This window comes from Kwoniella shivajii, chromosome 3 (assembly GCF_035658355.1).
Source record: "Kwoniella shivajii chromosome 3, complete sequence".
Lineage (NCBI taxonomy): Eukaryota > Fungi > Basidiomycota > Tremellomycetes > Tremellales > Cryptococcaceae > Kwoniella > Kwoniella shivajii.
Genome location: NC_085910.1, coordinates 1015931 through 1039240, shown reverse-complemented (window position 1 = coordinate 1039240; position 23310 = coordinate 1015931). Strand labels below are relative to the sequence as shown.

The 23310-nt window shown below is 42.1% G+C and overlaps 9 protein-coding genes across 9 annotated transcripts; 4 read left to right on the top strand and 5 right to left on the bottom strand.

The window, feature by feature from the left end:
* Nucleotides 1-732: 732 nt before the first annotated feature.
* On the top strand, nt 733-3564 carry IL334_002591 (uncharacterized protein; the record flags this gene model as incomplete). The annotated part of the gene is made up of 9 exons (XM_062934335.1): nt 733-1029; nt 1142-1575; nt 1737-1802; nt 1880-1945; nt 2013-2124; nt 2241-2475; nt 2567-2887; nt 3004-3362; nt 3442-3564. The coding sequence occupies 9 exons, from the start codon at nt 733-735 to the stop codon at nt 3562-3564; spliced, it is 2013 nt and encodes a 670-aa protein (XP_062790386.1).
* Nucleotides 3565-3812: 248 nt separating this feature from the next.
* IL334_002590 (uncharacterized protein) lies at nt 3813-5570 on the bottom strand (the record flags this gene model as incomplete). The annotated part of the gene is made up of 9 exons (XM_062934334.1): nt 3813-4154; nt 4245-4292; nt 4400-4470; nt 4628-4730; nt 4804-4830; nt 4939-5004; nt 5098-5280; nt 5330-5455; nt 5535-5570. The coding sequence occupies 9 exons, from the start codon at nt 5568-5570 to the stop codon at nt 3813-3815; spliced, it is 1002 nt and encodes a 333-aa protein (XP_062790385.1).
* A 1460-nt stretch (nt 5571-7030) lies between these two features.
* On the bottom strand, nt 7031-8974 carry IL334_002589 (uncharacterized protein; the record flags this gene model as incomplete). The annotated part of the gene is made up of 8 exons (XM_062934333.1): nt 7031-7219; nt 7328-7399; nt 7512-7812; nt 7926-8155; nt 8278-8418; nt 8489-8549; nt 8633-8648; nt 8740-8974. 8 exons carry the CDS (start codon nt 8972-8974, stop codon nt 7031-7033), a joined length of 1245 nt encoding a protein of 414 aa, XP_062790384.1.
* Nucleotides 8975-9477: 503 nt separating this feature from the next.
* On the bottom strand, nt 9478-10035 carry IL334_002588 (uncharacterized protein; the record flags this gene model as incomplete). Its single annotated transcript, XM_062934332.1, has 3 exons — nt 9478-9537; nt 9718-9843; nt 10018-10035. The coding sequence occupies 3 exons, from the start codon at nt 10033-10035 to the stop codon at nt 9478-9480; spliced, it is 204 nt and encodes a 67-aa protein (XP_062790383.1).
* A 905-nt stretch (nt 10036-10940) lies between these two features.
* IL334_002587 (uncharacterized protein) lies at nt 10941-14043 on the top strand (the record flags this gene model as incomplete). Its single annotated transcript, XM_062934331.1, has 10 exons — nt 10941-10964; nt 11225-11417; nt 11487-11825; nt 11908-12104; nt 12178-12906; nt 12980-13107; nt 13179-13280; nt 13377-13659; nt 13742-13942; nt 14017-14043. The coding sequence occupies 10 exons, from the start codon at nt 10941-10943 to the stop codon at nt 14041-14043; spliced, it is 2223 nt and encodes a 740-aa protein (XP_062790382.1).
* An 825-nt stretch (nt 14044-14868) lies between these two features.
* Nucleotides 14869-16812, bottom strand: IL334_002586 (NADH-ubiquinone oxidoreductase 49 kDa subunit, mitochondrial; the record flags this gene model as incomplete). The annotated part of the gene is made up of 8 exons (XM_062934330.1): nt 14869-15111; nt 15192-15432; nt 15510-15851; nt 15926-16058; nt 16124-16244; nt 16314-16381; nt 16460-16536; nt 16661-16812. 8 exons carry the CDS (start codon nt 16810-16812, stop codon nt 14869-14871), a joined length of 1377 nt encoding a protein of 458 aa, XP_062790381.1.
* Nucleotides 16813-17212: 400 nt separating this feature from the next.
* Nucleotides 17213-18332, bottom strand: IL334_002585 (uncharacterized protein; the record flags this gene model as incomplete). The annotated part of the gene is made up of 3 exons (XM_062934329.1): nt 17213-17821; nt 17905-18019; nt 18121-18332. The coding sequence occupies 3 exons, from the start codon at nt 18330-18332 to the stop codon at nt 17213-17215; spliced, it is 936 nt and encodes a 311-aa protein (XP_062790380.1).
* A 362-nt stretch (nt 18333-18694) lies between these two features.
* On the top strand, nt 18695-19310 carry IL334_002584 (uncharacterized protein; the record flags this gene model as incomplete). The annotated part of the gene is made up of 4 exons (XM_062934328.1): nt 18695-18920; nt 18989-19071; nt 19168-19206; nt 19266-19310. 4 exons carry the CDS (start codon nt 18695-18697, stop codon nt 19308-19310), a joined length of 393 nt encoding a protein of 130 aa, XP_062790379.1.
* Nucleotides 19311-23006: 3696 nt separating this feature from the next.
* On the top strand, nt 23007-23273 carry IL334_002583 (uncharacterized protein; the record flags this gene model as incomplete). The annotated part of the gene is made up of 1 exon (XM_062934327.1): nt 23007-23273. The coding sequence occupies one exon, from the start codon at nt 23007-23009 to the stop codon at nt 23271-23273; it is 267 nt and encodes an 88-aa protein (XP_062790378.1).
* Between the last annotated feature and the right edge of the window lie 37 nt (nt 23274-23310).

Sequence of the window (23310 nt, the reverse complement as noted above, 5' to 3'; positions counted from 1 at the left end):
ATACACAGTAGCGTGAAGGCGTGACATTCAAAAAAGAGATTGTATGACAAAGGAGGGGTTCGAACCCTCGCGCTTTTACACATAACGGTGAAGTTACGTTCTCTTGGGGAATCGAACGTACGCCTGAACGTTACCCCATAACCACTCGGGCACTTTGCCTCCGGAGGTTGCCGAAATACATCGGTTTTACCGACCGTTTCTGGTTGCGATAAATTTCTTGAGGTTCAGCTTTTTGAGTTTAATATATCGGGCAAATGTCTCGAACAGTGGTTGCTGCGTATTTTGTTGTTTTTACCAGGCAATATACACGATGCTCCCTGCTCATCATGCTGTTCGGTATCCAGATACTGATGTCGTTTAAGCCTTGTTTAGAGTCTACGTTGGCGATCTATTCGGTTCATTGATTTTTGGCTGTTTGGATTTTCTGAGATAAAGAGCTTAGATACCGATCGGTGAAATCCGCTTATCGCCGGGCTTGTGATTTGCGATGACGATTGCAAGGAATGCTTCTTCTCTTGTTGATCCTTTGTCTGACAACTCTTCCATATCATCAATAAGATACCGGCCCATTGGCATATCTTATTATCATATACCACCTTGCCCTCGCCTATTGGTCGGACATGGAAACGGTCCAAGTCTAATGGAGATTCTGTGACTTTTTTCGACAGACGAGAACACACTCTGAGCCAAACATATTAGATCAACATCAGATTGTCTATTTTCTCAAGAAGAATGGCACCCGTCCCACTGAATCCAACGTTCGCAAACGATCTATCATCTCATCATCATTTGGTAAACTACATTGCCAGTTCCCTGTCCACAAGGAGATACGATAGGATCCCAGCATTCCATTCCCCCTCGCCTAGAGAAGTAAGGAATCTAGTCGATTTGTGGAATGAGTTATTTCGTGTTCACAGATTGGAAATTCAAGAGTTGATCAGAAACGGAAGGGGAAGAAGAATCCCTAACCATGAGATGGAGAGCACGTTGGAGGGGCTGAAAGTGCATAGTTTGAGTTTGAGAGGTGATGTGAGTGGTTTCCCCGTTTCTTCCCCCGTATCATCGTATCATCATAGCGATGGATGAGGCGTCCGATATTTGGATAAACAGAGACTAAAATCTCAGGATTGATTTATTCTAGTTTCATGTCGATATATCAGAATACGAACTTCGTTCAATTCTACCTTCTTTTTTACCTACTCAAGATCTAATGACAAATCCACCTTTCAAGCCCTTCGGCTCAACTGAAGCAGAAGTGTTAGCATTAGCCAAATGGTTCAAATCGACTTACTTCAAATGGGTAGATCCTGTAAAATGTCCACTCTGTGACGGATCGACTTCAGCTATAGGTATGGACCAGCCTACCCCTTCAGAAAGGGGTGATGGGGCAGGTAGAGTAGAATTGCATAAGTGTAGAAATGATCATGGACCTTGTGAAGGATTAAGAAGGTTTTGTAGATATGGTAAAATAAAAGCTCTCACTAGAACAAGAGAAGGTAGATGTGGTGAATGGGCTCAGATGTTTTATACCTTTTTGAGAGTAAAAGGGATACAATCTAGATATGTATGGAATAGGTGAGTTACCTCGGGAAGAATGTGACGTCTGAATTGATTGGACTGCGATCCAATGATTGAGACTCAGAGAAAGATGGGTTGAAGAAGGGCGCATGAGAGTGCTTCGACTAGCAGTGACGAGAACCTGAAGTAAGCTAATCATTATTTCGACCATCATATAGCGAAGATCATGTATGGTGCGAATACTGGTCTGACACCCTTCAACACTGGGTACATGTTGATCCGTGGTGAGTACTCCTGATGATGTCAAGTAATCTCAGCACTTTTGAGAATATCCATAGCTGATCTTGCTTGACTGTAATAGCGAAGCTGCAACCAATAAACCGTTAGTATACGCTAAGGGATGGGGAAAGAAACAGGCGTATTGCTTGTGGGTTTCCTTTTCTCCGGCTTGGATCAAAAGTAAAGTGACCTGATCACGCGGACTGTTTCTATAGAGCTTTCGGTCCATATGGCGCCGAGGATGTCACTAGAGCTTATATCGACGATTGGGAAGACTGCAAAGGTCGACGGAGAGCGAGGGGCTGGAACGAGATTGATCTAAGAAGGGTGAGTTTACTTAGTCTCATGCTCGCGCTGAGATATCGGGCACTCTGTACCTTCCTTTTATCACATCTCCCTTCATCAATCAACGCCTCCGCGAGTTTGTCTAACCATGTCCTCAGGCCTTGTATTCACATACCGTCTCGCTTCGACTAAAACTCTCACCAACAGAGCGAATACGGCTGGAAGCGATTGATAACCTTCAATCACTTTGGATAGGAGATGAACAAGGTAGATTGGCAGAAGCTGAGCGTATGCAATTAGGCGGTAGGACGAGTGGTCCAGAAGATTGGAGAGCTATGAGAGATGAATTAGGTTTAGGGGTCGACATGGAACTTGTCAAACCGAAATTCACAAGTGAGCATTTCAGTTGATAAGTGTGCCTCCTTAATTTCATCAGTGCTCGAGCTTGCTGAATGATACGTACCTCTTTTCTTGATCAATTAAGTCATCGAAAATCTCGAAATCGGAAACGAAGATCTTCGGATATTTGGTAATACACGTATAAATGATGGAACGATATTATTGACCGATGGACCATCTCAAACGTCATCCGTTTTCCATCCCACCCCAATACTCAAACAATCAAGTTTCAGATCAACCGTCAAGTTCAAATTGACATCTCCGGAAGGTGGTGAAGCGGATGGCATAGCTTTGGTATTTACATCTGAACATTACAATCCTAAAGAAAGTAAATCGGGTTTGGGTCTGGGTGGGTTCGGTTTAGGCTATGATGGATTAGGTGGTGATGGCGATTTTGCAATTGAGAGTGAGTACTTATTCTTACCTTTTCGATTTTGTTATTGGTTTCGAGTTTTGCTCCAGTCATCCATGATTTGATTGATCAAGTGTACAATAAGGAGTTGACATAATTCCAATTCATAGTCGACACGTATCGTACACAGGATTACGCTGATGATCCTCCAACTCCACATATATCAATCCATTCCCCACCTAAAGCTCATCATCGATATTCTATAGGATGTACCAAACCAGGTAGTATACCACATCTATCAGATGGCAGAGTATATGCTTTCGAAGTCATATATCAGTCATCCTCCAAAGAGATAAAAGGGTATCTGAAAACTTCGGATGGAGAAGAGATGCAAGTTGTGAACGTCATTTTGCCTGATCTCGATACGGTTGAGGAACCGGAACAAAACGCTGATACAAGTAGAAATACAAACAAAAATGCGCGTTGGTATATGGGTATTACAGGAGCTTGTGGTGGTTTATGGCAAAAAGTAAGTCCTTGCATTATATACCTATCTGGTGAATTCTGGATCAGGATTGGTGTTGACCAAATTCTGATATCGTTCTTAGCAAGAAATCCTGGATTGGAATATCGATCTAATTGAATTTGAAAAGTCTGAAGATACTCAAGTGAACGTTGATAAACAAAAGAACAAACTCGAAGAAGTGAACATGGAGAAAGATGAGATTTGATTCCAAAAAAGCCTACTTGTCATGAAAGATTCAGTCATTTAATCACATAATCACAACGCATGAAAGATTGCATATCTGTTGTAATTGTTCGGAGACATGCATACATTGCCACATTCCCCTCCGTTTCATGAACGGCATATTCTTTATTTGCATCACGCAACATACCAAATCACTTGATGATTTTGACCCAATCAAGACAACAGAATGTCATAACCAGATCACATAAGGTTTTTTTTTACCTTTTTCGACTAATGACCAAAAACAGGTTTTGATTTATAATCTTTATCGATTTCTTCAACTTCTTCTTTAGTCAATTCAACTTTCAAACCTTGGATCAAGTCATCTAATTTATCCAGAGACGTAGTACCTATAATGGGAGCACTTATAAAATCTTTTGATAAAGACCAAGATAAAGCCACTTGAGCCATTGATATACCCCTTTTCTTTGAAATGGATTCTATAGCTGTTACAATCGATTTATCAGGTTCGGATAATTCTCCATAACCTTTTTGGAATTCTGCTCTATCAGTTTGAATATCATTTTGAACTGGTCTTGTCAAAGTGCCTCCTCCCAATGGTGACCACGGAATCTATGAAAGATAACATTATGTACGGATTATCAGCAAGTCGTAATTCGAACAAGATGTGATTGGAAGACTTTTATGCACGAGGTGACTTACCACTCCAACACCGAAATGTTTTAGCATTGGCATCATTTCTCTTTCCTCCTGCGAATATCGAAGGTGAATAGATTGGATGTGTCAGTCGATCGGTATCGCTCTTTTGGGAGAGAATGGCAATAGCTAAATCCAAGCAAGAATGAAGGTGGACTTACCTCTCTGTAAATAGCATTATGGTAATTCTGCATTGATATGAATGGGGTGAGTTTATTATGGATGGCGTATTCTGCAAAAGTGTAAATACATCAGCTTCGTTCGCCAAGTATATTCGTGATTAAGGTATGAAGTTGAGTTCCAGTTTGAGGGAGTAGAGGAAGTTTTGACCAAAAACAATCATTCTGGAAAAAACATAATCACATAGAAACCGGACAAATTTGACTCACGTTGCATCAATTGAAATTGCCAAGCATAACAACTACTCATGCCGATATATCTCGCATGTCCAGCCTGTACTACATCATGTAAAGCTTGCATAGTCTCTTCGATCTATTCACAATATTTCGGTTGGATGAGCAATATACTCAAGTTTCACTTGGGAATAGGTTGGAATTCATCTCACGGGAGTCTCTTTATCGAACCTATGGCACTGATTGAGCCCAATGGCAACAGAAGTCAAGTCAACTAATAAGTACAGATACGCAGCAGCGTATTGAAGGAGAAGCAAGGGATATGTAATTGCTCTCAGAAGACTCACTTGGAATAAATCGACGTAATCTGTACCTAACCTTTCCAGAGATCCTTTGATACTAGCGAATATCCTCTGAACATTGTAGGAGTAGGAGAGATATAGAGTTTGTTTGAATTCAGCAGGACGAATATGCACCTGTCACTTAACGTCTATTGCTTGACTCACCTTCCTTGACAATCCCTTGTTATTGACATATCCAGCTGGACCATATGATGACTCCTCTCCCCATGCAAAGTAAGTTTTAGTCAGAATGACTACACTTTCCCTTGGTATATCATATGTCTTCAAGAATTTTCCCAAGATACGTTCCGAGTTTCCTTGAGAGTAAGTATCGGCAGTATCGAAAGTCTTCAGGTGAATCAGCTCTACTTACTCAGTGAGGTCTGATACGGCTCACGTTGATACCTCTATCATAAGCGTGTTTCAAATGTTTTAGAGCCTCTTCTTCTTCCAGTACCCAAGTCCAATTATCTTTAGGTCTCTTGACTCCATAAGTCATACACCCTAGGATAATATTCGAGACCTATCATCCCGAAAAGTCAATGTTAAGACAGGTCCAATTCGTACATCCCATCCTTGGTAGATATATAGCTTGAGCTCACTTTCAATCCACTTTTTCCAAGTCTAACATATTGCATTTTGTTCTCTGTAGTTTGGGTATCAGTCATATTATAGCTTTCAGATTGCTGGTGAAGTACAATGGACTGATAACTCTTAATTCTCTTTCTTCCACTCTTCCATGGGCCTTGTATTATACCTTCTCTTGACCAAAAGAATTGATCGTCATCTCTCGATCATTTGGTCATTTGGTCAATTTAGTCATCATCAGATAAACGCGTGCCTGAATGCAATATAACAATCTTCGTAACCAACCGTTAGTCATAACCCACGTGGCTAGAAGGTGGAGATTTGATTCCGTTCTGGAGTTGATGTTTTGACGCGATTCTCAGTTGTTTGTTTAGAGCCTCGCTGGAAGTCAAAAATCAATTAATGTTCATGGTGCTTAGACACCAAGGTAATCAGTCACATGAAAGACTAGTGAAGCAGAAGCCAAATAGTCGAAACATACAAAGAGCTGTACAATTAGAAAGTCAAGTACTCGAGACCTATTCCCAAAAGCATATCGTATCCACCTTTTGGCCGAAAGGGTATTCGATCCATAGATATAAATAATCACGGACATCAAGATATCAGATACAAGGTGATTAAAAAAGTCTCCAGAAGCCTTTAAACTGCTTCTTAATTTTCATAATCCAACGGTCTATTCCATACGCATTGGACGTATATAACAAGAACCAAAAATGGTGAGTCAACTTGACTTTCAACATAATTCCATGCCGCTCATCCCCATGGTCATGCAAAACACTACCATCCTCCCCCACTTAACCCCCTGGAATCGACTTGACCCGTTACTTTCGATATAGCCTACAAACGCAGATATCCGTCGCAAGAATGCCAACTTCGCCGCACGAGCTCAAGCTGGTAAGAGGACAGTTCGACCACCTAGATCAGCCACGAAGCGAAGTGTGGGTACTTGGGTTCTGATAGCTATGGGCTTCTTACTTGTTGGCGGTAGTGAGTTTGACCGATCATCTCAAGTTCCAGCCATTCCATCCATGGAGGGATGGTGTGATCAGAAACTCAGAGATGGGTGTAGCGAATGAACAGGAAAGCAGGCTAATGTCATTTAATTCATCACCATATAGCCGTAGTTGAATTAGTCAGATTGATTGTATTTGGTTCTTTATAGTTAACCAAACTCTCAGAGAAGAGTGAGTGATTATCTGGATACCAGCAAGTCATATCTCCACTGACACTTCTTGTTCTCTTGACACAGAATATGGGCGTGGATTCCAACTTAGATACTCTGTTTGCTTTTTAACGTTTGAATAATGATGATATGATTCAAGGATGCACTATTTCTTCAGAAAGATCTGATTTAGCAGACATAGTTCATGACTGTCATCCGCACACCTGAAACGTTATTCGTTCATCTCATTATGCTTCATGGTCTACAAATAGACTAAAAGTACATCATGGGTTTTCCTCCAAGTCCTATAATTCTAAGTTTGTATTCATCTACTACCCTTAACACTCATCAGCGACCCTCCTTAGCCTTTTGATCAACAGGCGATTGATCAAGAATACGCACTAATTCATCAACTGATCGTTTGGTTGATCGAGTATCTATCGTATCAGGATCAAGACCTAAATATTCACATGTGAAGACTCGTAAAACTCGATTCCACCTTCTCAACGCGGGCAATGACAGGGCTGTAGCATCATCCTGTTATTCGCGAGAAAGGTGCAAATCAGTAAGGTTGTATCTGAACGGAAAATTGGGTTGCTGACCATTGCCATACAGAGTGGAACAAGAGGTAATCGTCCAACTCACCTTCAAGGTATGCCATACCGATGGGAATGGATTTGAGATCACATGGAAGATGCTAACTCCTCTAGCTAAGAACTTGTAAGACGGAAGAATGATGATTAGCATCTTCCCTCTCATAGCAAATATCGACTGTATGGCTCATACACCTGTAGTGGCCGTTCTGCGGTATGAGGGAATTTGCACTCACGGGAACGTGATCATCCCCTATACCACCTCTCAATTTTAATCTGCCAAACCATTCCTTTTCACCTTTTTCAACTTCTATCAAGTTATCATGCTGTAACCTCTCATCCGCTGATCTCATCTGATCATGTAACCAATCTGTTTCTCTAAAGAAACTATTTATTTTAGCATGTTTGTTCCCTAGCAGATCCAGTAAAACTAACACGTCTATCGTGTTTAGTATAGAAGGCGGTGGAGATAGTCTGCGGCGGTTTAACGGATGGGAAGAAGGTAAGAATGTTTCTTGCCAAGTTTCAGCTAGGTACCTGTTACGAACGAAGAAGTGTTAGCTCTTGCTATGTAGCCCAAGAGCGAAACATAGACTGATCTCAATCTCATTCGACCTTGGCTGTAACATGCAGTACAAAATGATACTCACCTAGCACCATAGATACTATCAGTATTAGTCCAATCTCTGAAAGCTTCTTCTCCATCAAACATCACTATTTGAATAGTGGTTTCTGCCAATTCATCTTCATCATAGATTTCATTCAATATACCATTCCCAGAAGATATTCTACTTTTCCTTGAATTCAATAAAGGTGTTAAGAATTCCGCTAGGTGAAGCAGGAGTGCTACTGGTGCCGCTGAGTCTGTAGCTCCTATGAACTGAATAGGTTTTAGCCTTTGGTCGTACCACATAAGGGCATCATGGTTGGGGCTGGTAAACCATGAAAATGCCGGGTAGACAACGCGATTCAAAGCGGGCATAGGATAACTATGTGACTTACTTGATTAGCAGGAAAATCAGGAAACCATTTAGAATCGAAATGAGCAGCTAGAACCAATTTCCTAGGTGCAGAAGGATCGAACGTGTATATCAGATTGGTGAATTCTATTTCACCTATAGGCGTCGTATCGGTGAAAGGTGTCTATATCGAGTCAAGGTATCAGCTTAGGGTTTACTTTTGAATGAATATGAGAACAAAAAGGTGGTCATACCTTCTCTTCATGCCATCCTAGTTTAGTAAATACCGAAGAAATGTAATTCTGTACCAGGGTACTATATCGTCTCATTAGCTAAAACCATGCATTTCGTCATTCTCTTCTTGGCCGAGTAAGTAACGGACGGGATGTACTACTTACTTGTTTTCTGAGCCAGCTGTGTTCGAAGAGGACCGTACAAGTCAGCTCAAGCTTGTTATTACTTCCTCAAACTCTTAAATTGATAGTCAACCTTCACACCCACTTACACGCTCTTGGAATCAATAATTTTCCCAAATGACCTTCAGTTACACTATTCCATTGTGGAGGATCTAATTCGACCAATTTCTTCACCTTTTCATTAGATAATGTATGAAAATCTCTTTTCTGATGTCCACTTTTATGTTGATCTTCCCTTCGACATGTGATACATGTTAAGAATACTAAAAATGTGAATAGGAATAAATGGATTGAAGGTGATTTTAGGTTAGGTAGATATATCATCGTGTCATTGCTCTTTTGGCATCAGTCACAGCTTTCTTGATAGGTATATAAGAGGTATATCCTTCCTTCAACCTTCTTGAAGGCGAAGAGAGTTGGCTTTGATATGTATATGTATATGTCTGTGATATCTTTTTTATACTGTGTTTCAAAAGCAGGAATTGAATAATTGACGATGGACGTGTTTCGTTCAGGCTTGGCGTAAAATAGGAAGGTTATGTCTATTTACCCGATATACAATTCCATACCGAGGAGCTTTATTGAAAAAAAACCTCTTCGGATCGAGTGCCCTACTCAGAGCTAACAAGACTGAGCTAGTCTTTCCATTCTTGTGGGAATGAGTGGCGCCGAGAAGGTGCAGAAATAAAGGTCAAAATGCATTCTTTTAACCTTTATAAGAAGATGTAACAAATATCCCATGTCATGTCTTGTCTAAATAAGAGAAATCCACCTTCCATTCCCTTTTCCCATCCTCAAGCGTATATCAATCACACTTGATAATTGATCTACTCCTCTTCAGAGTCTCCGGCTTGAACGTATTTCGCTCGTAGATCTTTCCATTGTTTCTGTGAATGAAATGATACAGCGTCAGTCTCTATGATCGTACTTCCAATATCGAAAAATGCCGCATCCATCTTCCGTCACATAATATTATCTTTCGCCTTTTCCAACACAGCACAGCCCCCCTGGAGTATCTACCAGACACCTCCTCGTCCTTGCTTTAACGACGAAATAACCAAACTCACCCCTCGGTTGTGGTAATCCCAGAAAGCAGTTGTTCCTAAATCAAAAGTGATTTGAAAGGCGAAAGCGCCTGCGAAACACGTAGCCACGAAAGCAGAGTTTCGTTTGAAGAATGTGTTGTAGATGGCCTATTAGTTCCCGATGCCAGATTATATATATTATTTGGTAGATCGAGACGAATTGATGTTGGATTGATCGATTGTAGATAAGGCGATATGACAAGTCAACGAGATTGTCAGCACAACCTCCTCCTACAACTTTCCGAGCCTCTTTATAAGGAAAAAGAGAGGATTTTCACTCACGTCGTGTATTCTTGACATGTCGACTATGCTTCTCGATGGGATTTAGAGGTGTTACGCAAATGTCGCTTTTGGTATGGGGTTTTCAAAGATCGGAATATTGTGAATAACAAATGTTGAGCTTTCCAACTGCAAATGTGTGAAATGGAAAGGTAAGAAAGATGATTGGCGGGGGGGGGAGATGTTCTTTAAATGGGTGTACTATATATGATGGTAGTGTAATGTGAAAAGTGCCACATTCACCTTGGGAACTACTCGTATCGTTTTAAACCGCCTAACAACCCCATTCAGACCATTATTAGCAGCTATTCCCCCCCCCCCCCCTTTCCTCCTTCTTCCCTCATAATCAACGTAATATCACACAAATCACCATTCCTATATCCACGTATCAGAACAGGATAGACAGACAAAGACTCCATCATTCAGCATTATCAACACAATACAAACACTTGACCGCATCCTCCCATATACATAAAATCAAAAGAAGAGGGGACAGTTCACCCGTTGAGGGGTTTCAATTCGATAAGCGACGTGTTAAAAGGACGGAATCAAATTCCCACTCTACACTCTGTTATATCAACTCAGTCTGCCTGACTACTGTATCGCGTATTCGGTACAAAAGACCAACGACAGCTAGGACCACCCAAACTCAACCCAACCTTTGTCATAGCCTGTCTTTTAATACATGCTCAACAACGACAGCTCGATACCTACATACCAGGCAATATAGACGAATCGACTCGCGAATTAGCTCAACACATCAAGTAGAACCAAGAAACCCCAGCAACAAACACCCCTACGCCCTTTGTCCCTCGACCGCATAACAAACGATCAGACATCCGTCCGTCAACTCCCTCATCTTCTTCGATCTCAACAGGATCAACGCCTTGTAGAAATAGTACATAAACGCGTAGATACATGTCAAGATGAAAGGGTTGAAGAAAGCTATGGTAAGTGACATCATGTACCGATTGAACACTATCGGGATTAGGACGTAATGAACGGTAGAGGTTTAAGGAAAGAGATGGGGGTTCATTACAAAGGCATTCAATCTAAAATCTAACTCACACGTCTATCTCGTCCATCTATATCTATCTGTGTTGGACCTTTCACCTCTTTTAGCCCGTCTTGGCATTCACGATTTGTTTTCTCTTTCCTTAATCTGACAATGTCAAGGATATCACTTACGCATTATTTTTGTTTCCCACAGAATTTGTCCCGGACTAAATCAGGAGAGAAACAATCGAAATCACCTCAACCACCTAATAATATCAAATCACAACCAAACGTATCTATCAACTCGAACTCACCTGGACCATCTTCACCTTCATTAGTTTCTCCGGCTAGAAACACTGGCACTGGTGGATCATCTTCACCTTTTCATCATCCTGGAGTTGGTGGAGGTGAACAAGGTGGCATGTTACATGGTGGACAAGGTCAAGGTCCAGGGGGAGGTCAAGTCGGTGGTACAGGCGCACCATTAACACCTCGTAGATCACCAGTATCAGATAAAACTTCACCAGCACCTCCATTAGTAGTCATTTCAGGCGCACCCCAACAACCTCCTACCAATACCGAAATGCCCTCTGATCCGATCCCCCACGCTCCTCACGGTAGGGGTTTCGGTTCTCCAGAAAGATCTTTGGGTCCAGATGGTCAACCTACTCCACCAAAAGCAGGTCCTCTCAACAGACTGAGAGGTGGTCCAAAAGACACTATTCCGATCTCAGGTAAAACACCGAGAAAACAAAGATCAAGTAGATTTTACGTCACAGAGAAAGTCGACATCGAGAAATTACCAAACTTCTCTGGTGAGTAGTGCTTATCCCTATGGTCCTGGTGGGACTGAGACCTTGTCCAAGATGTTGAGCTGATATATCTATACCACTGTAGACGTTCGACCTGAGGAAAGAAACGAATTGTTCATTCAAAAGCTTCAACAATGTCGCGTCGTCTTTGACTTCAATGACGCAAGTAGCGAGTTGAAAGGGAAACAAGTTAAAGCGCAGACATTACATGAAATGTTGGAATACATCACCACGAGTAGAGGAGTTATCACTGAGCAGATTTACCCAGAGGTGGTTGGAATGGTAAGTCGGTCATAGATCGTTGATTCTGTACTTGATCATCCAATTGTTGACTCTTCGTACGTTATGTCCACAGTTTGCAACCAATCTATTCCGTTCGATTCCACCTCAAGTAAACCCAACAGGAGATGCGTTTGATCCAGAAGAAGACGAACCTGTTCTTGAACTTGCTTGGCCACATTTGCAAATCGTGTACGAATTCTTCCTTCGATTTGTTGAAAGTCCAGATTTCAACACCAATATAGGTAAACGATACATTGATCAATCATTTGTTATTCAATTACTTGAGTTATTCGATTCCGAAGATCCGAGAGAAAGAGATTTCCTCAAAACAACTCTACACAGAATTTATGGTAAATTCTTAAACCTACGAGCATTCATACGAAGATCAATCAGTCATGTATTCTTCCAATTCGTATATGAAACTGAAAGACATAACGGTGTCGCTGAGCTATTGGAAATACTAGGCTCCATCATCAATGGTTTCGCGTTACCTTTGAAGGAGGAACACAAAACGTTCTTGACAAGAGCTCTTATACCTCTACATAAAGCAAAATCATTAGCTCTTTATCATCCCCAACTAGCTTATTGTGTTGTTCAATTCCTGGAGAAAGACTCAAGTTTGACCGAAGAAGTCATTTTGGGTTTATTAAGATATTGGCCAAAGGTAAACTCACCAAAAGAAGTAATGTTCCTGAATGAAGTCGAAGAAATCTTAGATGTCATTGAACAGAATGAATTCACCAAGATAATGCAACCACTCTTTGTTCAATTGTCGAGGTGTATAAACTCTCCTCATTTCCAAGTAAGTGATCGTTTTTTCGTTTTCTGATTACACGATTTTTTGACACAATCAAAATACTGATCCGTCTTCGCAGGTTGCGGAAAGAGCCCTTTATTATTGGAACAATGAATATATAGTCAATTTGATGGGTGAACATATAACGATAATTCTACCCATAGTGTTCCCTGCTTTATATCAAAATTCTAGATCACATTGGAACAGGTAATTATCGTTTTTTCCATCCTTCATGTTCTGGTTTGCACAATTACTAATGTATAACGACTCGTGTGTAGAACTATTCATGGAATGGTTTACAATGCCTTGAAATTGTTTATGGAGATCAATAATGAAGTTTTCGAAGAAGTTCAAAGTAATTATAAAACTCAAAGGAAAGCGTGAGTATCGATCTTGAATTCGTTCTGCCCTGCATTTTTACATAATTGCCTGCCTTCAACCCTATCCTTGCGTGCTGACTTTCGAATATACTGTAGCGATGCGGACCGAGCAATTGAGCGACATGATGAATGGATCATACTGCGTGAACAAGCAGTCGCCAATCACAAAGCATCAGGATCGACTCAACCCTTACCTGCATCTTTAACGGAACCATTACCACCCAGACCTGAACCATATGAAGATGAACCCATGACCGATGTATCGGTCGATATGACTGCGAATGGATTTGACCCTTCCGAGAGCTTCACTCTGGATAGATCTATAGGTGAAGAGAATGTTCCGTTAGCTGATCCAGGTATTGATAGAGCTCCAATGAGTGTGAGTGGATCGACTTCCTCTGAAACTATGCGATTTGATTTTCAATGACACAAAACACTGACTCTGATCTTTGTCTTCCTAGCCAACATCACCTGTTGGTTTAGGGATACAACAACAACATCCTCAACTAAATTCACCCATAAGCTCTGCACCTGTTGGATTAGGTGCTGGCCCAGTTGCAAATAGCGCAGGTGCCAATTCCGCAGGTGCAATAGGCGGAGGTCCTCATATAAGAAGAAAATCAGTTTTACCTATGGATCCAGGAGTTATGAGGGATCTACAAGTAAGTCGGGATTCGATAATAGCATCTTTCGCTAGTTATGAATGAAATATGCTGATCTCATCCTCTCCAAAAAGGCTCATAAATCCCTTGAAGGTCAATAAGGGTCTTGAACTCGTCGACGTAAGGAACCTGCAATTCCCTACTCTATTATAGCAGCAATCCATGACTGAAGAGAAAGCAAGACGAGAATTGTTCCGGAACGAACGAACAAACAAATATGTATATCTACTGTTACTGTCCCTTATTGATCTATCTTTCCGTTCTTCCCTATTCTTTATTTTAACAGAACTTTTCATTTTCTTTCCCTACACATACATATACATAATTTCTTTTTATTGAGATTTCAAAATCCCCTTTTTACCTTATTTATCTTACTCTTTCCTTCGTGTCGGTTAGTGATTTGATACCCAACGAAAGATAAACCCTTCCTTTTTCAAATTTAGTTCTAGTCTAGAGAATATGCTCAAAAATTGCCATGTAAGATCTAACGATGATATTCCACTTTCAGTGCGCGTTGTCGGTGCAGCTCGATCATTATCATATCTCTGTGATCAGTAGTCTGACTTTATGAGATTTGAATTCGCTTCGAGTCTTTTCACAGACAGAGTATCGGATAAGATGAGAGATGAGCAGTATGCTGGGAAGCATCTTCGTGTTATGTGCATCCTTCAACATTGTGTGTTGGTCTTTGTGCTCGGATCTCGAAGTCGGGCTTGATTAAACATTCGTGATGATGTGCAAGTATCAGTGATTATAGCTACTCTGCGATATTATGACAGAGATGAATGCGACTTGCAGCAGAAGATTTAGTAATATCCCATGCATATTGAGGAAAATGAACCTTATCCTTCAATAAAATATCGTACAACCAACTAATCAACTATATATCACCTATCGACCCCACGCGATACCAAGAACGAAAAACCTTATCTATCAACTTCACCAAATACTAAATCCATAGTACCGATAATAGCTACAGCGTCAGGTAAGAATTGATGTCTCATCATGAAATCTGATCCTGCCAGATGAGCGAATCCAGGTGCACGGATTTTACATTTATAAGGTCTGTTTGATCCATCTGATACTAAGTAGACACCCATTTCACCTTTTGGTGCTTCGATCGCTGAATACGTTTCTCCGGGTGGTACGGTGTATCCTTCTGAGAAGATCTGTTTCGGGATGATCGAGTAGATTAGCAGGATATTCTAGCATATATTTCCATTTGACCGTTGTGGGCTAGATAACTCACCTTGAAGTGATGGATCAATGCTTCCATACTCTCTTTCATTGATGCTCTGGGAGGAGGTACGATTTTGTGGTCATCTACTTTAACAGCACCGGTGGGCATCTTGTTGAGACATTGATCGATGATTCGAAGTGATTCTCTGAATTCTTGAACTCTGCATAGATATCGATCATAACAATCACCGTTCTTTCCTACGGGTACATCGAATTCGACTTGATCGTAAGCGTCGTAAGGTGCTACCTTCCTATTGAGTCGGAACACAACATTATCAACAAAAGGTTTCGCTAATATGTGAGGTGATCAACTGAAGACATTACTAACCTGATATCCCAAGGAACACCTGAACCTCTCAACATCACACCAGAGAAAGAATAATCTAAAGCTTGTTGAGCAGTCACCGTTCCGATACCGATTGTTCTACCTTTCCAAATTCGGTTTCCAGTGACTACTTCTTCGATTTCGTCTACTCTGCTTGAGAATTGAGTTGCCCATTTGAAGATATCATCTAACATTCCATGAGGTAAATCGAATGCTACTCCACCAGGTCTAATGTATGCAGCGTGCATTCTCGCTCCTGATACTCTCTCGTAGAATTCCATCAATTTCTCTCGTTCTTCGAAACCCCATAAGAAAGGTGTCAATGCACCGACATCCATCGCATGGCTAAATCACACCAGCTAAATCAGTACTCCACCCAGAACCTCAGAAACAACACTGATGTTGTGAGATCAACTTACGTCAAAACAGCCATCAAATGATTCAATACACGTGTGAGTTCTCCGAATAACGTTCGAATCCATTTAGCTCTTTCTGGTACTTCGATATTCAATAACTTCTCAACGGCGAGTGTATAACATAATTCGTTGGTCACTAGGATATTATCAGAACATGTCAGTTGAGGAGCAGCCCTCGAAAACATGTAGATGTTAGCTCACTCATTGAGACATAATCTAATCGATCGAAATATGGTAAAGCTTGAGTATAATTCTTGTATTCGATGAGTTTCTCAGTTCCTCTGTGTAAAAGACCAATATGAGGATCGGCACGGAGGATTTCCTATCATCAATCACAAGATGAGCTTGTGTCTATGAATTCCTTTTAAGTATTTCATGAGTCCAAACGTACCTCTCCGTTCAACTCAAGGATCAATCGAAGCACACCGTGAGCAGCAGGATGTTGAGGCCCAAAGTTGACTATTCGATGGTATCGATCGATCAGCTGAACGCACATCGAACGAAACAAACAGATAAATGAAGAATGGGCACACTGACCAGTGAAATGTCTCATTTGAGCATCTTTCCTAGATGTTCCCTCTTTCAGGATCTCCCCGGCGCTCATGCTGTGCAGACTACAAACGACATATTGAATTAGCTCAATCGATCTTGATCCAAAGCAAACTTCCGATCTATCTTAAATCCGAACTCGAGCAAGTTGAAAATTTTTATGTTTGAATGTGGAAAACTCTAACTCACTCTTCTACTGAATGACCTCGTATGACATTTGGCTCAGTGACATTGGTGGTAGCCATTGATCTTATAGGTGATGTTGAGATAGCCCTAAGAGCAGTTGCCGTTTTTGAGGAAGAAGGTACATTCCGAAGGACTGGTTTAAGGTTTCGGATCATCTTGAATGAAATCGACTGACGGTGAATATAGGTACAATGGAGCGAAGAAGCAATGACTATTTTATCTGCTGACGATGCAGCTCTGATGTTCTCGAACCAAGTCTAAGGATGAGATGTGTTGAATGAATTATCGAAATCATCAAAGATCGGTAAAGTCGTTGGTGTGTGGTGATGGCGACCACCGTAGAAGGACCAATGAGAGTGGTGGTAAATCGATATAACTCCGTTTGTGGCACTTGATCCTGGGGACTATTCCAATACATATCCCATCACATCATATGGTAAGTGGGCATCATCCATGCATCTTGCTTGCTACCTGGTGCATCTTCAGAGAACACAAAGCATACATGGCATACTGGGTACAACGCTTCCTGCCTTGAGCAGGTACGCGAAAAGGTGTCTATATATCTACTAAACCCTGATGCACACCAACATTCTTCCCATTATTCTCGGATCCATTGATACCATTGCTGGTATTGTTTTGATTTCTCCAAACATTCGTATCACCTCCTAAGCCATGAGCACCTGTTAGATCTTCCGCGTCCATGTCGTCATCTTCCAAACTGAATCTACCTGCGAAACCTTCTTCTTCGTCATCGTCATCTGCTCTAATTCCACTATAACCAGATCTTTGACTACGTCTTCCCCAAGAACCCCATTTAGGACCTGTATTTGAACCTGATCCTGAAGCTGCTTGAGATCTACCTAGTCCCACGTTCGGTAAAGCGATCTTGGGAAGGTGGAAAGATGGTATTGGGAATTGTGACCATCCCGTACGCTTCAAGTAGAATCGATTATATAGTGTAACACCACCTAGCCATATCATGATCGCTATCGCAAGTATCGCTCCAAATACAATGTAATGACCTGATTCCAAATTGGTTTTTGGATTCGTCGGACATGCTACGTGTGATCTCCATTCAAAGTAGAAATGACAAGGATCTTGCGGTGGTAGATTGGCCACTAGAACTGGAGATCCAGCATTGAAATCTGCCGGACTACAAATGAACTATAAATACCAGATAGAGATCCAAGTTAGCGAAATTGTCATGGGTTTGACTGAAACAAAGGAAGGGTTTATCATAGACTCACCCGGATCGCTGTGGAAGCTTTTGCATCTGGGTTAAGGGGACATGCGGATCCATCAGTGATCACATACATGGGTTCGTTCGTCATGGGCGATAGAGTCAAATTGGAATGTACTCGGCTATCATTGAAAAATGAGATGGCATATTAGCATTCACGTTGCTTTCCCCTTCTCAAGCAAGTTGTTCGGATGTCGTAAGGGGTGACGAGGGTTTCACTTACCCAAGAATGAAATCACCATCATCTTTCCTCACGAATCCACCCACTGTATCTGAGTCTTCCACCGCATGTAGCTCGCCTACTACACCTCTACATATATTGAGATTATAACTTGTTTCCCCAACTTGAGCGAGATAATCTGATTTCGCTGAGGAAAGAGATGATAAATCGTAATGTGTCCCGTCTTCCAGGGTGATAGTGCAAGGTGAAGCCATTCTTTCTCCTTGTATGTCGATTACTTTATTGAAGGTACAAGTCGGCGGTCTGTCCTTGTCTGCGACGTTCTACGATACTGCCAGTTATTTGTAAGATAAAGCACAGATAGGGATAAAGTTGGGTTGAATCGTCAATGTCGCCCGGCGGCAACTACGGCTGCAGTAAGTGTCGGTGCATTATGGCCGAAGCAATCAAGAGATGCATATTACGTAACTGTGATATTTCGGACAAAGATCAAGAAGCGAGATCTAGATTCTAATATCAGTATGAAAATGGAATACGCACGATTCTTTCATAGATCCTCTACAACCGCAACAGGACATCTGTCATACTATAGTCAACTTTCAGAAGCACACTCATGATGAGATCAGCCATCTTAGCCACTTCATGCGGTTTACGAGCTTCTTTAGCTCGACGTACACCTGTCGCTCGTCGATTCATCCATTCATCATATAGGGTATTAGCTTCCGAAGCTCCAAAAGACCCATTTGCGGATCCAGCTTTCAAAGCTTTCCAGGAAAAAGTCAACAATCATGAAGGTGCTATTAAAGCTATAATGGCTTTGGGAGAAGTGATGAAGACCAAAGGTGAGTATTCATCATTCGATCTTGTCGTGTATGAACTGGACATGGCTAAACTCGTGGATCTGATATAGGATTCGATACATCGAAACAACCGTCAATGACTCAGATGGCGAAGATGGCAATGGATAAAGAATTAAGAGAAGCTGCTCAAACGGTATGTATACTTTTGCTGTACTGATATCAATACCTCCTCAATTGGTCTTCAATCACAATCACAAATACCTCAGGCTAATGTTTGGGGTCCTTTTAGTTGATGTCCGAATTACAGAAGGCGGGTGTAGATCCAAAGGTGTGTCATCATACCTAATCACTGACCATTATCTCCGCTGATACACTCCTCATTGGCAGGAGGCGATGGAGATGTTCCAAAAAGCAAATTCAGGTCAATTGTAACCATACTGAATATTACAGCACATAGACGCAAACGGAATTCCAATGTAGTGTATTTTGAAATGTATCGATAAGTGAATCCATACTCGATGAACCTGGTGCATGTGATCGAACTTACGATCGTATTGACATCATACTCTCGCATATGCCAAGGAAGAAAAACGCTCATTTTAATTTTAAGCGAATTGTCCATAAGTCGGGTTTTTCCCTCTTGAAGCGTCATTGATGTCATTCATATTATGGAAATGGTAAACTCATGCTCCGCAGTCTTGCCCAGGCCAATACAGCAGAGGACTGGAACGTTCATTCCTCCTTTATTCGAGCTGGATCAAATAGATTTTGAGCTATGATGTACGGCGACGTTTATGGAAGGAGATGAAAAAACTGACGTTTCACTGATAAGGGAGCTGATAGTGTCATGACCGACCGAGGTATACTGCAGGGAACTATATAGGTCTTGAAAAGACAAACGACCGGCAAAGCCGTGCGAAAAGGAATTTGGCATAAGAGCGAGGAAGACTGCGGTTTCTAGCTCTCTCCTATCATCAGCTGGAACTCCTTCGGGTATGCCGTCTTCATACTCTGGACATGACGCACTTAAAATGTAGAAGGAGAAGACTTGGCGAAGCGTCTCAAGGATCAGACGAAAGGAGCTGATAACACACGGTCTTTCCGATATCCTTTGTGTATACTGGCCCTCGAGCTTGATACAGCCTGGCTTCGCAGCAGATATAAAAAGGGGTGGTAGATCGAGACTTACAAAGATATCATTACTCTTCGATACACTCATCATCTCATACTATCATAAATCAGAATTTCTTCCCGTTGAGACCACCCTACTAAGATCACCCAAGTGAGTTGATCTGCTTCGACAGTCCTTACCTCACCACACTACTGACCCTTTATTCTTGACAAGATGTCGTCTACTGCTAGCAATACCTCGCCCACCATTGTTCCCCAAAGAGGTACCTCTGAATCAACAGCCTTGCAGCCCGGTGATCTAGGTATCACTGTGTTCACATCAGATGTGCTCGGATCCTGAGCCCGAGGGACCTACGAGGTACTATTCGACCCAAGCCACCGAAAGCGATAACAATCAACCTCCTTCAAGTCAAGGCGGATACAGTGTTGGCGATGACAATGGTACGAATGCAACTAGGAGTGCGAAGTGAGAAAACGACACTATGCTACCAGACGAGTCCAGGGCATCGGAGGAGAAGCAATAGAGTCCAGGATTACGAGGATAGCATCATATAATGGCTCAAAACGGAGGTTTAATGTAACCTGAGTTGATCAATGCGAATTCATCAGGTTTAGTTGGATAAACACAATTTGACCGCGAGTGCCGTTGAATTCGTCGCAAACGCTATGAGATTTACACCACAGTAACCATTGATAAGTCTGTAGAGGTAACTAGACCGGTGACGGGGTCCGTAAATGCCTCTGCTTTCCGTTCAGCTATGCTACTCAGTGTCTGAAAGGCGTGCCTGCGTTTTATTCAAGTATTGGTTGGTAGCTTAGTACCCTGGCCTTCCGATTCATACGAAGGTCAAGTCGCTATCCCAACATGGGCCCCTGCGATTGAAACGGATCCCAAGTATCTTGATGATGAAAGCGCCTCGTCACCTATAAGTTAATTGGTACAAAGGACAAAGCCCATCACGGGCTAATTCGAAATGTCTTGGACCGATTAGGCGATATTTTAATGACATAAAGGATAGCATCCCAAGAACCAACTTTTCATAAACCGTCATTGGAAGACCAATTGCGAATCGTACTCGCTGCACTTCAACTGACGGCTCTGCCAGGAAGTATGAAGTTAGATGTTCAAACACCATATCTCTCATTACCCTGATCTTTAGCCTGTAATCACAATACATTACATCTCAGCTATCTTAACTGAAATATATTCGTGAGTACCACTGAGTGATGACCGAAGAAGCTGACCGAAAGTATGAATCGATTTATCGGTGAAACCTCAACTAATCTAGCACGATGTCAACTGTCGAAGGAGATGGCACTGTTTATTTCCCTCATTTCGTCAAGTGTGACGATCAGATATTTCGCTTGTCGGGATTCAGTTTGTGTCACAAGAGGAAAGTGGTAACAAGACAAATCTTGATGAGAACCAATTTCTGATCACCCATTATGGACTTCCCGGCAATAAGGGAGCTTTGAGAACAATATACGACTTAGACACTGCTGTCACGGAGGCCCAGAAAGACAAAGACTGCTCAATGGGGACTGGAGATGATCGCAATATCTGCTTCCCACGTGCTATTAGATACGATGGTCAGACCTTCCGCTGCTCAAGCACCCGATTTGTTTCATCGAATCAGGCTGGTGATTCCTCAAAGCTCAAAGATGACCAGTATTTGGTCACTCACCATGGGAATCGCAGAAACAGTTCTGCTTTTGAAGTAGTCTATACATTGAACTCTACTCCCTCCGCCGATGATCTCTCCACTCAAGGTCTTGCCTCAAGAAAGATCCATCCCATCTTGTCCGAATTTGAGTAATCTGATAGAGAGGACGAAATCGACCAGGCCGAATCACAATACACATGACTTGGGTCAGATGTAGTGCGGCGTGAGGTGTCTTCACGATATTGACAATGTCGTATGAAATTTTTGTTTAGTGTGGGAGCGGTATTAAGAGGTCTTACCAAGGTGCTGATGAAGATGCAACTCTCCCCTATGAAGCCTTCCAGTGCACCAGATATACTTTGAACCGTGGGTCCACGAAGCACTTAGTTCGATCACATTCCCGTGATTCTCCTTGTCTGATTTACTCCAGATTGTCCCTCGCAGAAAAACACTCAGAAACCACAAAGGTCATGGAGGCACAGAAGTATCGCGATGCCTCACTTATATCGTTCAAATCCGGCCAACAAGTGGTTCGGCGGAAAGAAGCATTCTTCATTTAGCTTCTGCCTTAAGTTCGAGTCGAGAGCGAAAGCATGTATTCTAAATCGATTGTGCCGCGAACATTGCTCTTTGATGGACAGAAGTCCAGGTCCTCGTTCCTTCTCAGCGATCGGTAGAGGCCGTCACGACCGAGCTAGGAAAATATGGTCGCAGCCTATCGTCATCAACTAACCTCTTTTGATGCCTCATTCGTGAACGCTTCTCGGCAGCTGAAACAGATTCTTGTCGACTGACCTACCTCGGTCGAGGCTAGAGCTATGATGCAACAAGTCCTTTAATGACACCGAAGTGATATCATATAATGATCAGTAGCGAAAAGAACAGCGAAGAATAGAAATTTTTGGCAATAACACAGACTGTCATAGCATGTCACACTGCTGAATGAGCCGCATTGGTTCAGCCGAAACAAAAGAAACCTTCGGAGATTTCGCAGATCCTTCACAAAGCACGTAAGATCGTACCATAGCGGATAAAGGTAGAGCTCCTGACAAGTACTCCTGTTGCGGTCCACACAGGGTCTCATGCAGATGAACTCATTTCACAGGAGAAAGCCAATCGTCTATAAATAAAGCCCTGTTGTACTGACCATTCGTTGATCTCAGAAATATCTTCCCATACTACAATAGCAACACTGCCAGTTCAGGATAATCTTCATCAATTCAACATCACCTCTGAAGCATCCAAAGGAAGAGCAAAGTAAGTCATCTATGTATAGTAAGACAAATGTTTTCCGAAATGTGCATTTTCAGCTGACCATCTATAGGCAACCATCATGTCCACTTCCAAAGCGAATACCCAAGGCTATAACCCCGACGTCAGCGAGTCGCGCAGTGTTGAAGCAGGCTCCGTTGCGGCGCGAGCTGTTAAAGCGGGCTGGGGAGGTAATGAGAGTGATGTCGATGTCGATGATGACGCAGCTTGTACCTCTTGGTTACCGGAGAAGAAGCCTGACTGCCCCTCTGGGTCAAATGTATCGAAACCACTTGCTGCTTCCGACAGGACCACCCAGACTCAGTCTGATCAGAGCACTTGGGCTTGATCAGCAGAGGTTTGCAAAATCTTGCACCAAACACTTG